The sequence below is a fragment of the Lotus japonicus genome, chromosome 1, assembly GCF_012489685.1.
Source record: "Lotus japonicus ecotype B-129 chromosome 1, LjGifu_v1.2".
NCBI classification, from domain to species: domain Eukaryota; kingdom Viridiplantae; phylum Streptophyta; class Magnoliopsida; order Fabales; family Fabaceae; genus Lotus; species Lotus japonicus.
In genome coordinates, this window is record NC_080041.1 from 40,843,039 (window position 1) to 40,859,847 (window position 16,809).

General features: G+C 39.5%; 1 protein-coding gene across 3 annotated transcripts; it reads right to left on the bottom strand.

Moving 5' to 3' along the window:
• Positions 1-514: 514 nt before the first annotated feature.
• On the bottom strand, positions 515-8,800 carry LOC130734676 (uncharacterized). 3 transcript variants are annotated; one of them, XM_057587193.1, is made up of 8 exons: positions 8,653-8,800; positions 8,252-8,381; positions 6,490-7,948; positions 6,314-6,395; positions 6,083-6,149; positions 1,391-1,576; positions 1,216-1,276; positions 515-1,072 (listed from the first exon to the last, which is right to left on the bottom strand). In XM_057587193.1, the coding sequence occupies exons 3-8, from the start codon at positions 7,937-7,939 to the stop codon at positions 885-887; spliced, it is 2,034 nt and encodes a 677-aa protein (XP_057443176.1). In that variant the 5' UTR covers positions 7,940-7,948; positions 8,252-8,381; positions 8,653-8,800; the 3' UTR covers positions 515-884. The 3 variants fall into 3 exon arrangements, with proteins under 3 accessions (XP_057443176.1, XP_057443175.1, XP_057443174.1); XM_057587192.1 differs by having other exon boundaries at positions 6,490-7,968; XM_057587191.1 differs by having other exon boundaries at positions 6,490-8,381.
• Positions 8,801-16,809: the final 8,009 nt, after the last annotated feature.

Consider the following 16,809-nt stretch of genomic DNA (forward strand, 5'->3'; position numbering starts at 1 on the left):
TTAGGGATGAAGAAGATGAATGATGGGATCTGAAATTCTGGAATTTGGGTTATGAAAGAAGAAGTTGAAGATGAAAGAAGAAGATTTAATTAACTAATTCACTAATTAACTAATGATTGGTTCATACCATCAATCATTGATTTTATTGAAAGATGGGTTTGGAGGAGGAAGAAGATTTGAGGATAAGGGTTTTGTGTTTTTTGATTTGTGTATAGTGATTTTGTGTGATTTTGGGAATCTGGAATTGATGATAGATGAAGATGAAGGTGAGATTGAGAAGATGGATGTGGGATTGAAGATGATGATCAAGTGTTTTATTTTTTAATTTCTAATTTTAGATTACAAATTTAATTTATAGAATTATTTATAAAAAAATTAGAAATAACCGGCTCACCTACTATAATAGGTCATAATGGCCTTGTGCAACATTGCACAAGTTTTTCCTTGTGCATGTTAGAGGCCTCCCATAAGAAAAGAGTAATGATCTATGTTACAATACGAAACCAACGAATCATTTTTAAAATATGTTTCATATTATATAGCATTGCTCATAAGAAAAGCATAATACAGTGTGGGTACTACCCGGAAGTAGGTGTTAATCATATGTCTAAGCTTGTCTGGCTTATATCTAGCATGTATGTATGTATGTAAACATAATTGATCTATATTTTCACACACCTTACAAAACGAAACCTCACCACTTCTATCATTAGAGTGATTAAGTGTATGTTCGGAAATATATCTATAATTCAGTCTAAAGTCAAAATCAGTTTCTGTTGGAAACTTGGAATAAACTGATCAAAACATGCATTAAAAACACACACCGCACACATCAATGAATGCAGTAGCTTTCATCCTGCGTTGCTTTGCAAGTAGTTCGCCCCCTACCCGGTGATGAGGTTCCTATTTTGATACCTGCGTTTAACTGACTCTAAAACTTTACGATAGTATCCCCATGATGGATTAGTTTCTCTTATGGGCCGTTGGCCAAATGGATTTGATGACACGTACTCTTGAACGTTCTCAGCCATAACAAGCCCTTCTAGATAAACCCGAAGATCACCCCCAGGTCCTGTCAACAGCCAACAAGAGTGGGAGGGTTAACACAAATAGTTAGGGCACATAAACAATCTTAATGACATATCAATATGTTTAAAGCAATTGCTATTTTAAACAAGAAACAAAAAACTTAATAGATGAGCAGAACTGTCTCACCTAATGATGAGTCTGTAGTGTCTTGGTACCGGTACGTATAAGGAAATACAGCTGTATGCTTCTGAAAATAAGTTGCAAATGCAGGGTGACCAAATGGAACAGAAAAAAATGTAACACAAGAAAGTAGAGCTTATTGCATAATGAATAAAAGGAAAAACCAGAGAACAGAGCTTACAGGATTCACAAGCGCCTTGTAAGGGGAGTCATCCAATAATAATGTGTTTGATTCATTAAACTCTCCTTTCTCCCACGGAAGACTAGAATCCCTCTTTTCCCACAATTTCCGAAGTTCCTTCAATACAAGGGGCTTGTGTATATCCTCAACAGTTGTGAATTTTGTCCAAGTACAGTGGTACTGATTCTACATAAAACAAGATTGAAAAATTTAGTAGCGTTTAGAGAATTTCCAGGTAGAAGTGAATTGCTAATGGCCTATCAGTAATTATTTACAATTGCATCCTTAATGATGGTATGAACAGCAAAATCTTTTACTGGAACACAATTATATAACCAGTTTAATTCTATTTTGCCCAAAGTGAAATCCATACATATTAAATAAATGAATAAAAACAAGAACTACAAATGTTTGCAAAATCTATTCCAGAACCTACAGCGAGATGAAGAACCCTCACTATTTGGTTAAAGTGTTGGCAAGGAGTGGAGTAAGGATAAGGCGAAGGTCAATGATGAGTTTTCCGATGTTAAGGCAGAAAGAAGGATATTGCCTCAATGCCAAGCTCCTTTCACAGCAACAACCCGGTTGGTTGGGTTTCTCGAGCAGAGGCTTACTTCACAGTTCAGGAAACGCCATCGGACACGGGTGCAACTAGCTCAAATTTGCATGGAAGGGATGACTTGGCACTGGTACAAGGTGTTGAGGGAATCCGAACCCAATCTGAACTTGGACCAGCTCAAACAAGCTTTGTTTCATCAGTATAGGGATCATCATACCAGGAATCCATTTCTGGTTTGAAGACACTCTTCCAGGAAAGTAAATGGATGATTATGTCGTGAAGTTCGAGATGCTCACTGCTCAGCTACGACCAATGTCGGATGAACAGTACATGGGTCTCTTCCTTGGTGGATTACAGGAGATACAATGGGAGGTATTGACCCTTAACCCAGTGAATTGTAATAAGATGATATAAATGGCTAGGACGATAGAACGAAAGTTGAATCAGGGTCCAAATATCAGAGGGGGTTCGACTTGGCAGAAATCAGAATGCACACATTTATCTGATCAGATGACCCATCAATATCAGCTCCCTTTATGAGGATACAGTTCCAGACAAATACCCAATTCCAACCATAAATGATTTACTTGATGAGCTGTATGGACTATTGAGCTGTTTATTTTTCTAAGATAGACCTTAAGTTGGGTTTTGATCAAATACGAGGCATGAGCCGTGTTGTGAATCGCGGATCACGGAAAATTGTGGAAAGCCAAAAATCCGCTATTTCAAGTCCTCCTAGCAGAAAATAGCGGCAAATAGCAGAATAGCCGTGAGCTCTCAGAGGGCTACACTATAGCGCTATAACACAGCTATAACCGCTTTTTGACAACACTGAATACAAGCCAAATATGAACTAAGGAAGATACTTACAAGATAGCTTTTCAAACTCATGAGGAACATTATGAGTGAGTACCTTGTCATGCCGTTTGGGCTCATGTATGCACCTTCAGCGTTCCAGTCAACTATGAATTCCTTGTTTTGGCATATACTCCAAAGGTATGTTCTTGCGTACTTTGATGATATTTGGTGTGTAGCCCAACTTGGAGCCAATATCATTTGATTTATCTAGGGAGCTGAATTTGATGCAACATAATCACTTCTTCACTATTTGTTAAGACTTCGATTGAATACTCAGGACACATAATTACTATAGAATGGGTAGCTATCAACCCTAACAAGGTTAAATATGTGATAGAATGGCCAATTTACATGAACGCTAAGGAAATACAAGGTTTACTAGGACTCCGGGATGTCAATAGCGCGTGAAAGCGGCGTTATCGCAGCGGCGCAGACAGTCCCATCATAGAGCAGTTCAAGGCCGCGGGTGTCACAGCTGAAAACAAGGTTGAAATCGCGAAAGTCTCTGTGTTGTCGCGACACAACAAAGGTCAAAAGTACAATAATGCCCTCAATTTTTAAAACATTAGATCAATCTTTTTAAGGCTAGTTTGGGGATTTTGCTTGAAATAAATGAAAAGCCTTATGTCTTCGTACCTTGCACTGTACACATGGTGAACATGGGGGATTCTTACGCATCCTCAGACGGCAAACAACCGCCTCCCAGCATTTCGCGACCTCTGGCGAGCCACTGCGCAACATCCGATGAGCTTCCGACATCCTTCTGAAGACCCCTCCAGCAACCCCAACATTCTCATTTAGGAAACTTCTTAAGACAGCTTCTGTTTTCTTCTTTTCACTCCTATTTTTCTTTCTTTGTTGATTGTTTGCGTTTTGTCCCGTCTGTCTTCTGGTTCTTTATTTTTTTTGTGGCTGTATTTTGTCACTGTTCACTCTTTTCTATTATTAATTGTGAATAACATGAGTTTTGAGTAGTTTTAATCATGTTTTATAACTAACATTTTTGTAGTAGAAATTCCATACTTTAAATTAAAATTTAGAGTAGCGGCCATCCCACTATTCGCCATATCTTCCATAGCAATTTTTGGAAAGAGTTGTTTCACCTCCAAGGAACAGTCTTCAAGATGAGTGCACTTTATCATCCCCAAACCGACTAGCAAATGGAGGTGGTGAACCGCTGTTTAGAGACTTATCTACGTTGTTTTGCTTCTGGTCAGCCTCAGTTATGGGTAACTGTGGCTTCCATGGGCTGAGTTTTGCTATAATTCCTCTTATCATTCATCCATTAAGACTACTCCCTCTGCTCCCTTTGAGGCTGTTTATGGACATCCGCCTCCTGTCATAACTCATTTCCTCACTGGTGAGGCTTCTGTTCAAGCAGAGTAGCAAATAACTTGGAAGAGCGAGATGAAGCACTAAGGTAGCTGAAGTTCAATCTCCAGCATGCTCAACAAATAATGAAGGGGCGTGTGGATGCTCACAGACGACAAGTTAGCTATGATGTGGGTGATTAAGTTTATGTGAAGCTACGACCTCAGCCAATTTTTTGTTGCAAGGAGAATCAATCGCAAGCTTTTAGGATGCTACTAGGCCTTGTTTCAAGTTGTGGCACAAGTAGGGGAGGGGGCTTGTAGGTTGCTGTTACCAGAAGCATCTCGTATACAAGTATACAACTCAATCAGGCTCTAGGAGGTCATCTTGCAGAACCAGAATTACCACAAGGCCAAGAAATTAAGGAACCTAATTCGGTCGAACCTGAAGCAGTATTGGCTACTCGAACTAGGGGAGGAGTAAGACTGAATGGATGATTTTGTGGAACCATAAGCCTGCTGAGGAAGCAACATGAGAGGAGGAGAGTATGATTAGGGGTCAATTCCTTGAGCTCTTTCTTGAGAACAAGGCAAATCCTCAGGGAGCCAGTATTGATGGGTCATCTGACAAAAAGTTCAGGCCCAAAACACTGCAAGTGTATGATTAGGGGTCAATTCTTGAGCTCTACCTTGAGAACAGGGCAAATCCTCAGGGAGCCAGTATTGATGGGTTATCTGACAAAAAGTCCAGGCCCATAACACTGCAAGTGTGTGTTCCCAGGACGAGGTTAGAAAAAAGGAGGAACATGATAGTTAGTTACATACAGGAGAGAGAAGGAATATAGGTAAGAAAGGGAAATCACATTGAGGTGTGTCAGTTTTATCTTCTTGTTGGCAGTGGCCAGAGCATGGGATTATTTCCATTGCCGGGAGAGCGCTGCTCTTATTTTCTATGTAATTCCTCTTCTATAATAAATAAATACTTCCGTTTTTTTATCTCCTGTTAGCTCCTATCAAAACATTTTGTTGATCACCAAGATTACCCATTACTCACGATCATGGTAGACAAAAGCGCGCTTCAAAGCGCTAAAGCGTGCTTTTAGCACGCTTCTGCCGCTTTCTGGAAATCGCCTGGATCTCGGGTTTTTTTTACCCGGGTTGCTAAAATAGGATTTTCTACCCCCAAAACTCACACTTCTTTCAAGCGATTCCATCTCTCACACTTCTGGTTAACATGGGTTTTCTAATATCTTAAACTACTTAATTAACATGCTTCTCTTGTCGATGCTTTATTCATTAGATATTGATTATGACTTATTGCTATGTATGACATTCCTATGAATTATCAATTATGAGTTATTATGGTACTTTATGATTTATGTATGACATTCCTAAGAATTTTTGTTAGGTATACCATTTATATGTAAATATATACAGAAATGTTAAAAGCGGCTAAAGCCTACGCTTTCTTCCACGCTTTATTACTAAAGCCCGCTTTTGACTACCTTGCTCACGATGCCAGTAATGCACACAAATTAATCTTAATAACATTTAGAGTAAAAATGTTAATGAAGTACAGCTAGGCAAAAGATGTATCCTACACCTTGAGGAACAGTTGCAGTTAAAAATTTATAGGTAAGGAATGAGAGAAGAAAAAGAATAAAAACTTATTGTGATATGATATATAGTACAAAAGACAAAGCACTAACCCTTAATAATACTGCACCCCTAATCCTAACCAAATAGGGAAACTATTTATGATAATTACTAGACTCCTAATCCTAATTAAAAAAAGAAACAAAACATGAGATATTAAGAAATACGGCAACTAATCCTAAGAGATAATCTAAGATCAAGATGTTATATTTATAATAAAATCTAATAAAATCATTTATAGAAGACTTAAATTACATAACCAAAAAGTCCTAACATTTGTGCAAAAAACTAAGATTAAGAACAGATTACCCAACAGAAGAGCAATTTGGATGCAGATTTCCCCATAAGAAATTTGATGACTTCATCAACATTACTCCTGCCAATATGCAGAAGCATCAAGACACAGTAAGAATAAAAGTATAATGCTCCCATATATAATATAATGATGAAATGTAAACCAGCAAGTCTATGATTGCGTCTTAAACCTAAACTGAACTAATAAACACAAGCAGATAAAATAGGTCATTGATCAGCAGATACTTTTTTCTAGATGACCAAACTCCCACATGAAATCTGTCAAAGCAAAACTGCAGAAAATCTTCACAAAACGGCCTCTTGTAAACTGCCAATAGCAAAAGTAACATGTTGGTCAAATTCAACCAAGATCAAGATATGAAATCTATAGTATGAGAAAACACATTATTTGACCATGTCACCTTTTCTCCTTTTAAGCCAAAAATCGGGTTCTGGTTCTAGATTATTTTCTTTCGAATCATCACTGACCAAATCAGCAAGCAATCCATTCACATCAAGGATGAGAAGCTTCTTCTTTGGGTAGCTGATAATAGTTCTGTCCAATGAAAATTGCGAAATCTTTGAATTACCATCATTTATGGTGACTGAACTTAAATCAGAAACATCACCTGGACAACATAGATCATTTCTTGTAATCTCAGCATGATCTAGCTGTCTAGCTTTTGTTTCTTCAGGTTGTGTCACAGGAACATCTACTACAGAAGACTTGGTTATAAATCTTTGCTCAGAAGTGCTCCCTGTCACCAGCTCCATTCCCTCAGCTGCAGCTCCACTGTATGAGTTAACTTGATCATTTGAAAACTTTGTTTCTCCTTCCACCAAGTCAACCGCTAATGGTCCATCCGGAAATTTATGTGGGTCATCATCCTCTTGGCGGTCCTGCATAGCTGGTTCCTTGTTACAATTTACAGGACTTGCATAACCACAGTTTCCTCTATGTTTGAAATTGGATATTTTTCTCTTTCTGTAGACATACTGAATTCTATCAGATAAGTCACAAACTCCTGGGTTATCATCATAATGTTTCTTCACCAGACTAGCATTCTTCACAGAACTACTCTTTTCCTCCTCAGGGTTGGGACTGTTATCATTTATATTTCGATCAATGTTCTTTTCTCCAAATTCAAACACAGACTCTTTTGCAGAAGAGACATCTGCCACAACTGAATTGCAGTTGCAGCTCACTTCTTGAACGTCACAAGCCTTTTGGAGCATATTCTGCTCCTTTTCTTCGTTTTCTGCTTTCACACAACCATTCTTCACAGAACTACTCTTTTCCTCAGGGTTGGGACTGCTATCATTTATATTTCGATCAATGTTCTTTTCTCCAAATTCAAACACAGACTCTTTTGCAGAAGAGACTGCATCTGCCAAAACTGAATTGCAGCTGCAGCTCACTTCTTGAACGTCACACTCTCCATTGCTGTTTTCTGCAGCCTTTTGGAGCATATTCTGCTCCTTTTCTTCATTTTGTCCCAGAGATATATCTGCTTTCACGCAAGATTGTCTTGTTACTGAATCAGAGGACACGTATTGAATTGGTTGTTCTGAAGGCATATCAAAAGCAGCCGCAGAAGTTTTTAATGAAAGAGTATCCTCCAGACTACCACAACCATTAAAATTTCTTTTGACAGCATTATGCTGAGTCTTCAGCCTTTTCCTCTGATATTTCTTATTCGTCGAATTACATTTCACAACTGTTTGGGAACTTGACAGATCAGGCAAATCTGGTGACTCATGTAATGGGTCCTTCATAGTTGCATCAGTCTTCTGTGAAGAATCACCAAGTGAAAAATCAGGACCTTTATCTCTCTGTTCAACAGCTTTACCTTGTTTATTCTTCCTTTTCATGTACTTCTTCTGCAATGAATTCACTTTCTCTGTAATTGTTAAAGAATCGCCTGCAGTGGTTATTGCTGAAGGGAGAATGTGCAAATCCTTTGCCAAATTCATCAAACAAGAACCTTTAGACACCAATTACACAATGTACCAGTTTGGATCCAAACCAAAGAGCACTTATTGAAGTTTTTTTAGTGAATTTTCTAGTGGATAAGCTCCAATAAGCCCGTATCCAAACAGGCTCAATGTGTAACTACAGGGAGACTCCAAATCAATTATAATAACAGCAGCAACTAGCAAAGATCACGCAGTAAGGTGAAATACCTTCCTTCGATATCTATCTTTTCTGGGGAGTTTAACTAACTATGTCTTGCTTTTCAATCCTGATCCATTCCAGTGATGTTCAATACTCTAATCAATTGCACATCATTTCTACCCCTTCCCCTTAAAAATCCTGCCCAGATAAATCAATGATCAAAACATGAGCCTAAAATGGTCAAACAAAGTTTCGAAGTACACTAAATCCATTTTATCTAGCATATCAAACCACCAATTTGTGGCCGAAATTCATCATTCATCTTAAGCATAAATTGGAATATAATAAGTCAAAACACAAACGAATTAGGGAGATAGAAACAGAAACTCAAAGCAGCACTATATCCTAAGAGAATTTTACTATGACTAAGCGATAGACAAGGGGCAGAGTGCATTGAAGGAGAAAGAACCTGAGTTCAACAGCGGAGAAGGAGAAAGCAAATGAAGATGAGGTTGAAACTGCGTTCGTGGTTTCGGCGAATCAACTGCGTTTTGTTTTAGGGTTACAGGCATAGAACAACGGTTCAGGTTTTGAAGCTTGACATCGCATTGCATTGATTGAACAACATTACCCGTTTTTTACTTGCTTATAAAAATAAAAATAAAATAATAAACTCATTTTTTACTTTTTTGGCTTAAATAACCTTTTGGTCCTTGAAATTGTAAAGGGAATCAAATCTGGTCCTTGTAAAATTTTTGCATCAAATTGGGTCCCTAAAATTGTTTTTTTAATCTAATTAACTCCTTTTGCTCAATTTTGACCGGTCAACAGTCCAGTGGCAAGCCTAGTCAGCTAAGGACGGCCACGTGGATTTTTTCACATCAATTTTAGTCCCTTAAAAAGTATTTTAATCAATTTTAGTTTCTGTTCTTCCACCTTCATGTTCTTCCACTTTCACCTTCTTCCTCTTCCTCCATAACTCAAATCTTATAAATTCAAAAGGAAGAACAAGGTGAATGTGATAAACATATAGTTTTTTTAGGGTTTTGAATTTCTAGGTTTAAGGATTTGAGTTATGGAGGAAGAGGAAGAAGGTGGAAGAACAAGGACTAAAATTGATTAAAATATATTTTAAGGGACTAAAATTGATGTGAAAAAAGTGCATGTGGCCATCCTTAGTTGACTAGGCTTTCCACTGGACCGTTGACTAGTCAAAATTGAGCAAAATGACTTAATTAGATTAAAAAAACAATTTCAGGGACCCAATTTGATGCGAAAATTTTACAGGGATCAGATTTGATTCCCTTTACAATTTCAAGGACCAAAAGAGTATTTAAGCCTACTTTTTTTTTCTAAATTTGATTATTGGAAATATTTGTTAAGTTTAAACGCTGCATACATCGTCTATTATGTTTTGAATGATAACAATTTTCAGCGAAGCTAAATGAAATACTGAAACACTCCAGGTGATTTTCTTTTTCAGAAAATATCTTTCATGGAATCACATCCTCATCATTTGATGACAAAGCACAAGACCACAAGCAAAGCTGAATCAAGTCAAGTACAAAAGAAGGTCAAAGCAACACGGCAGACACAAGCTCAGTAAAAGACAAATAGAACAAAGGATATGCCCGCCCAAACAATAGAACAAAGGGCGGTCAAATCCCTAGATCAAGCAGGGCGACCATTAGGGGAGTAAACATCTACTCACCGATAAATGGACATGGCCTAGCTTATCTTATTTTACATTGGGAATTGGGCCTCGTTTGTGAGGCCCAATCCAAGAACCTTCTAGATAAGGACAACACACACTATAAAAGGGGGTCCTTCTTTGTACTATACACCTTTTTACCATTAATGAAAGCATATCCTAATTTGACATCATTTATCCTTTTATGCTCTGGTAGGGTTTATTAGAATATTCTTGTATTCCTCTAATAGGCCTTAGTACGGAACATTGACGTCGTATGTGGCTTTGACTCAGGTGCTTCACCAGTGACGCGTGAAGGTCAGGGCTCTAGCTCATGGAGATGAGATCTTGTGGCATCGGTCGTCCTGCACTGCGCCGTGGAGGCGGTGGGAGGCACGACGGTTGGAGCGAAGATCGAGGTTACGTTCATGCTATTCAACCTGAACCAGAGGGGGAGCAGGAAGCTTCCTCTAGTGGTGCACATTCGATGGCGGTGCGCACACGCGCCACCCTTGTGTCAGAACCAACACAGGAGAAAAACTCAGATCTGCTTGCAAAGTCAGATCTGGGTCTCCGTCGGCGAGTTCACGCATCAGCGCGCGAGGAGCTAGGTCAGCAACAGGGGGAGATACCTGGGCCAGCTTAAGATCAGGAGCGGGCTTGACTTCGGCTGATTTGAAGCAAATGATGGACACTTTGCAAGTTGTTCAACGCCAAAATGAGCACTTGCAAGCTCAGGTCGAGTATTTGAATCAGATGAGGAGGGCTTTTTTATGTGGCCAACGCGTGGAGGCGGAGGACGTTGAAGAATTTCAACCGTTCGCCCCTATGGTTGTTGTTGTAGAGATCCCCGAGCATTTGCAGACTTTAACCCTAGACATATACTCGGGTGACTCAGATCCAATGGATCACTTACGATATTTCAACACTAAGATGGTCATTGGTGGGGCGACTTATTCGGTAAAATGTCGATTGTTGCCTTCCACGTTTAAAGTCATGGCGATGACGTGGTTTATCAAGTAGTCGCCCTACTCAGTTAGTAACTTCACAGATTTATCCACAAAGTTTTTGACGCAGTTCTCCGCCAATCAAAATATAAAGGCGACTGTCGCTAACTTATTCAATATTTGTCAGCAACAAGGCGAGAGAATAAAAACTTATATGGCACGGTTCAGTAGGGTATCAGTGCAATTGGAGGACGCTAATCCTGAAGTATGTGTGGCGGCTTTCAAAAATTGCTTTCGGGATGGATCCTTGAATAGTGATTTGACAAGGCGAGCGACGAATGACATGATGGATTTGCGTGCAAGAGTTCAGGAGTTTATCTTGGTAGAGCAGGACGACCAAACAAAGAAGGAGAGAGATGACTGACGTAAGGATTTTCAATCAGACACGGGGGTTTCAGCTAAAAACCGCCCATCTAAAGATTTTAGGCCAGCTCAAACACTACGCCAATCCAGGCCAACACCTTTTCAACAACCACGACAAGGGCCACAAAGCAACACTTGGCACAGAAATAATCAAGCTGCTCCATCTCCTCAAGCGGCTGATCGACCTAATACACCTGCTCCAGGGCATCACCCAAAGTTGAACGCCCCGTTGAGTGTTATTTTGCGCGTCGTTGTACAGACAAATGATGTGCAATATCCAAGACCTGCTAGGCGACCTCCTCCTAATGTTGATACAACAAAGGGGTGTGATTTTCACAAGGCTGTAGGTCATACCACTGATAATTGTTGGACATTATGAAAGGAGATCGGTCGTTTGATAAAGGCTGGGCACTTGGCTAATTTTGTGAGAAATGAGCCCGCCCAGTCGGAACCAGTAAAGGCGGCCCAAGCGGCATTCAAAACGCAAGGAAATTGTCGAGGAGTTGGGAGAACCATCTGGCGAGTGCTCATCTATTGCCGGTGGATTTGGCGATGGTCGGTTGTTAAGTAAGGCCAGAAAGAGATATGTTGAAGCAGTTAATTTTGTACACAAAGTGTATGAAGAGGTGTGTTGGCTGAATCACTCGCATATTGCCTTCACTCCACAGGATTTTACACATGTTTCTTCCCACGATAATGAACCCATAGTGGTCCAAGTGAGGGTTAACAACTACAAAACCAAAAAAGTTTTCCTAGACCAAGGAAGCTCGACGGACATTATTTATGGTGATGCATTCGAGCAGTTGGGACTCAAAGAATCTAATTTAAAACCTTACCCTGGTACCCTGGTTGGTTTCACGGGTGATCGGGTAAAGGTACGAGGATACGTTGAGATACCTACTGCCTTTGGTGAAGGCGAATTTGTGAAGAAGTTTCAAGTAAAGTATCTGGTCATTGCTTGTCGGGCGAACTATCATGCATTAATTGGCAGGGATACTGTAACGCCCTAATTTCTCAACTAAGGAATCACATTAGTAACCTAACAAAGTCTAAGGACTATTTCGCAATCCTAAAGAAAACTGTAAGACCCAGGATTTTAGAATTAAATAATTAATTAATTTCCAACTCACGCATAGGTTTCTGTGTAAGCGTGAGAGGAACGTGACTTGTGTTTGATGTTGGATTAGTATTATGAAGGAGAAAGTTCAGGAAATACCTAGGAATAGTACCATAGTCGCTATAGGTTATAGCACGAGTCTTATTCACTTCCGCCTTAGGGAGAAAGCATTGGTAAAGGGCTGTTGGTCAATCTGCAAGTGTACAGAATCTACCCGGTTTTAATTTATCGAACCACAGGGAATTGGAATGTGAATTCAGTTTAAGCCTCCAGTTCACGGTAGTAAAGCGAGTAAAATTCAGTTTTAAAGGTTGATTGTTTTGGTGATTAATTAACAAGCAATTGGAATATAAGTGTGTGAAGAACAATGGTGAAAATGCCTTGGGTTCTTGCTTAACTAATTCAGTTTTAGTCAACCTATTCTATCCACAAAACTCTGAGTCTCTCCTTGATGTTCTAGCCTAATCAATCATCTATCGATGCCTCGCATAGAAAATCCTCTCAAGCCAAAAAATAAGCACAATTCCTTGATAACCTAAACATTTGCTAAAGGCATTAAGCATGCAATTCAGGCCAACAAACCCCAACCCTTCCTCTATTCCTAGTAGCAAGTATAGAAGAGGTAATCCCACAACAAGTCCCTAATCTATAACAAACTTCCGTTCTATTATAGAAAAGTATAAAGCTAGCACATGTTCTAACTTGAAACATAAAGCATGGATATGGGATTCAAGGGTTTACTCAGAAGATTCATGAATAGAAATAGGAATTAAGATTAAAACATCATAAGTCTTACAAAGAATCCAAAGCAAAAGGGATTTAGCCAAGCATGGCTATGGAATCCATACAACAAAAGAAAGATGAAACCTGAAACATAGGGCTTAGAGAAAGCTCCTGAAGCTCCAGAACTCAAACCCTCTCTTCTAACTTATGAAAATATGATAAAATGACAAAAGGTCCCAGGAGAAATGTCTAAAAACCAATTTATAGGAAAAACAGGCGAGCCTGGGCGCTCAGGCGCCAATTAAGCACGCCTGAGCGCCAATTCCAAACTGAAAACATGCTCTCTGGAAGGCAATTGGCGCTCAGGCGCTCAACAGGAACGCTCAGGCGCCAATTCCTTTCTAGCATCATGTAAACATCGATCAAATTGGCGCTCAGGCGCTCAACACGAGCGCCTGAGCGCTCTCTACATGCTAGAAAGCCTCTTGACCTTCTTCTTAACTCCCCTTTAAGCCTCCCTTCAATTTTCCAAGCCTTTTGACCTTCTTTCTTCATCAGTTTTCAGACCTAGCTGCTTGGGAACAAAGTAAGGAAAATATCTAGGATTTCCAAGAGTTTATTAGCACAAAAGACCCTCAATTCAAGTAGAAAAGATATGCAAGTCCTAAACTTACTTAAAATGCAAGAAAGGTCCCTATAAAACTATAAAATTACCAAAACAAAGTAAAAACTCAAAGAAATATAAAAATGCATGAGAATGCATGAAACACTACATGAGACTCAACAAAAAGACTCAAAACAAACTAAGAAATGACCCTAAAAACACTACTAAACTAGGGTCATCACACCACTATACTCAACGACAGCTCGCCCTCGAGCGTAAAAAACACTCGCTTGCCCTCAAGCGCAAGAAATGCTCGCAAAACAAGTGCTCAACAAGGAATACTTATAAGAAAACCGAGGGATTTAGCAACCACAGCTGGTTCCAAAAGAAAGACACAACAATCCACTTCATGCAACTTTTAGACAAAGGAAAGTGTAGAGTCCATCATGAGAAGCATATAGATCTAAAATTCCTAGGATGAGATATATATTAAGTGCACTGAGCACACAAGCAGTTCATAGGTCCTGAATGTCATTCACTCAATAGCAATAAAGATCAAACATGCACAAATTCAATAAGACTTCAAAGGGTTGAAATGTTGGCTTGGTGAAGTACAAGGTGGTTGGTCTCTAAGGAAGTCTAAAGCTTCAAGCATCTTGAGTGTGGTCCTATTAGTAACCCCAGAGCTTTCAACAATACACTTTTTAAGCACAAGTCTCTTGACCCCTTTTTCAACCTTCTTTTCTTCTATTTTTTTCTTTTTGCAACTCCAACTTGATTAGGAGTCTTTTTTTTTCTTTTTTTTTCTTCTTTTTTCACATTTGGGGCAAGAGACATTCCCAACTTTAATTACTAGCTCCAACACAATGCAAGGACCAACACTCCCCAAAAATCCAACCTATCATCCATCCCAATCATTTAGCTAACAAATAAATCTTCAATTGGTTCAAAAGGGACAACTAGGGACAAATGTTCAAGCCAACAAACTCTGAGGCTCAAAAACCTACAAGTCTCAAGAATTGTACAAGTATCACAAAGCATGCAAAGAGTGAAATCAATACAGAACCAAGAAGTACAAGTGAGTCAGGATCCTCCAGAGAAAATTTATGGTGAAGGGCCTAAGATGGGCCCTTATGAACTCACACCAACTCTATCCTTAAGAAACACTCGGAAGACCGAAGTCTCCTCCTCTCTTCCCCAAAGCATGCAATCACTCATCCCCAAAAGAAAACACAAGTATTCACAAAAACATTTTCAAAACTAGCAACATGTTAGAGAGCATAACTACGGGCAAAAACATGTGAGTATAGGGAAGTAAAGACCCAAAAACGACTATAACAAAACAATGCATGAATAAAAGAAAAATAAAAGCTACAAAAGAAAAATATGCAAAAATGCATGAGCTAAACTAAGGGAAAGAGTCGACCTCCTTTACAAGTTACCATGGAGGCCTTAGACACACCTCCTACTCCAAAATCCATGCTCTCATTCCCTGCAAAATGCAACAAACCAACAAGCGAAATAGAACAAGACTTGGGTTGTCTCCCAAGCAGCCCTAAGTTATAGTCCTAGGTGGACTCTCCTTCCTTTGGTGTTAGGAAGGAAATTCCTTACCATCACACATCTTACCACATGAGCAAGGTAGGAACCTTGCACAAAACTTTTGGAAAAACTCCTCCCAATAGAGGGTATCATCTAAACCATCGTACCAAATCCTTGCTCCCCCTTTCAAGGAGTGAGGGAAGAGCTTAATCATGAGCTCATCACTAGTCACACCTTCCATTTTTACAATGTGACTAGCTTGAATGAATTGGGCCATGTGGTCTTGGAAATTCTCCTCTTTAGACCCCCCATACTTGTTTTCACTAACAAGCTTGATGAGAGCTTGGTTAAGCTCAACATCTTTTTCACTTATCTTGGGGGTCTCCTTTGAAGACCTGGACAAGATTTTGATCATATCACAAACAAAACCATCATTAATGTTAGTTTGCAAATTAGGATTGAAAACCGAAAATCTTACCTTGTCCTCACCAACTCTGAGAATGAGCTGACCCTTATCAACATCGATCTTCGCCTTGCCAGTGGCTAAGAAGGGTCGGCCAAGAATGAGAGGAATCTTAGCATCCTCCTCCATGTCTAGCACAACAAAATCAACTGGGAACACGTACTTATCAACCTTAACCATCACATCTTCAATGATCCCATAAGGTGTTTTTAGGGATCGGTCCGCCATTTGTAAGGAGAGCATGGTCGGGGTGACCTCTCCTAAATTCAACCTTCTAAACATGCTAAGCGGCATCAAGTTGATGCTCGCTCCCAAATCACACAAGGCTTCAACAACAGTCAACCCCTCAATCTCCACTGGGATAGTAAAACTCCTGGGATCCCTTCTCTTCTTAGGCATTTTCCTTTGCAAAATGGCACTACACTCCTCGGTCATCATAATAGTTTCATCAACCTCACTCAACTTCCTTCTCTTATTTAAAATGTCCTTCATGAACTTAGCATAGATAGGCATTTGTTCCAAAGCATCGGAAAAAGGGATATCAATATGGAGGTTCTTAAAAACATCCATAAATTTTGAAAACTTTTTATCCAAATTCTTTTTAGCCAATGCTTTAGGAAATGGAACTTTGCTATGCTCAGGAATAGGATCATTCATCACTCTAGTTTTAATAGGAACACTCCTTTCCTCCTCAACTATTTCCTCACTTTGTTTTTTTGACTCATGTAACACTCTCCCACTCCTAGTGGTAACAATAGCAAAATTCTCTTGTTTAGACAAAATTAAAGAATGGGGAGAAAACTTACCTTGAGGTATCTCGGCCATTTGCTTGGCTAGCCGGCCAAGTTGGTTCTCCAAGTTCTTGATAGCCGCCTCTTGGTTCTTATGGTTGTTGTTCATGCGGTTGATGCAACTCTCCAATAGCTCCTCTAAACTCCTCTTGCAATTCACCTTTCCAACAACTTGTGTTTGGACAAGAGGTTCATGATTTGAGGATGGAACTATGCTTCCTTGAGCTATAGCTTTGGCTTCATTGCTCTCAGCATTGACAGTACACAAGTTACTAACATGAGGTCCACCACAAGACTTGCACTCCACACAAGTCATTCTTGCACCA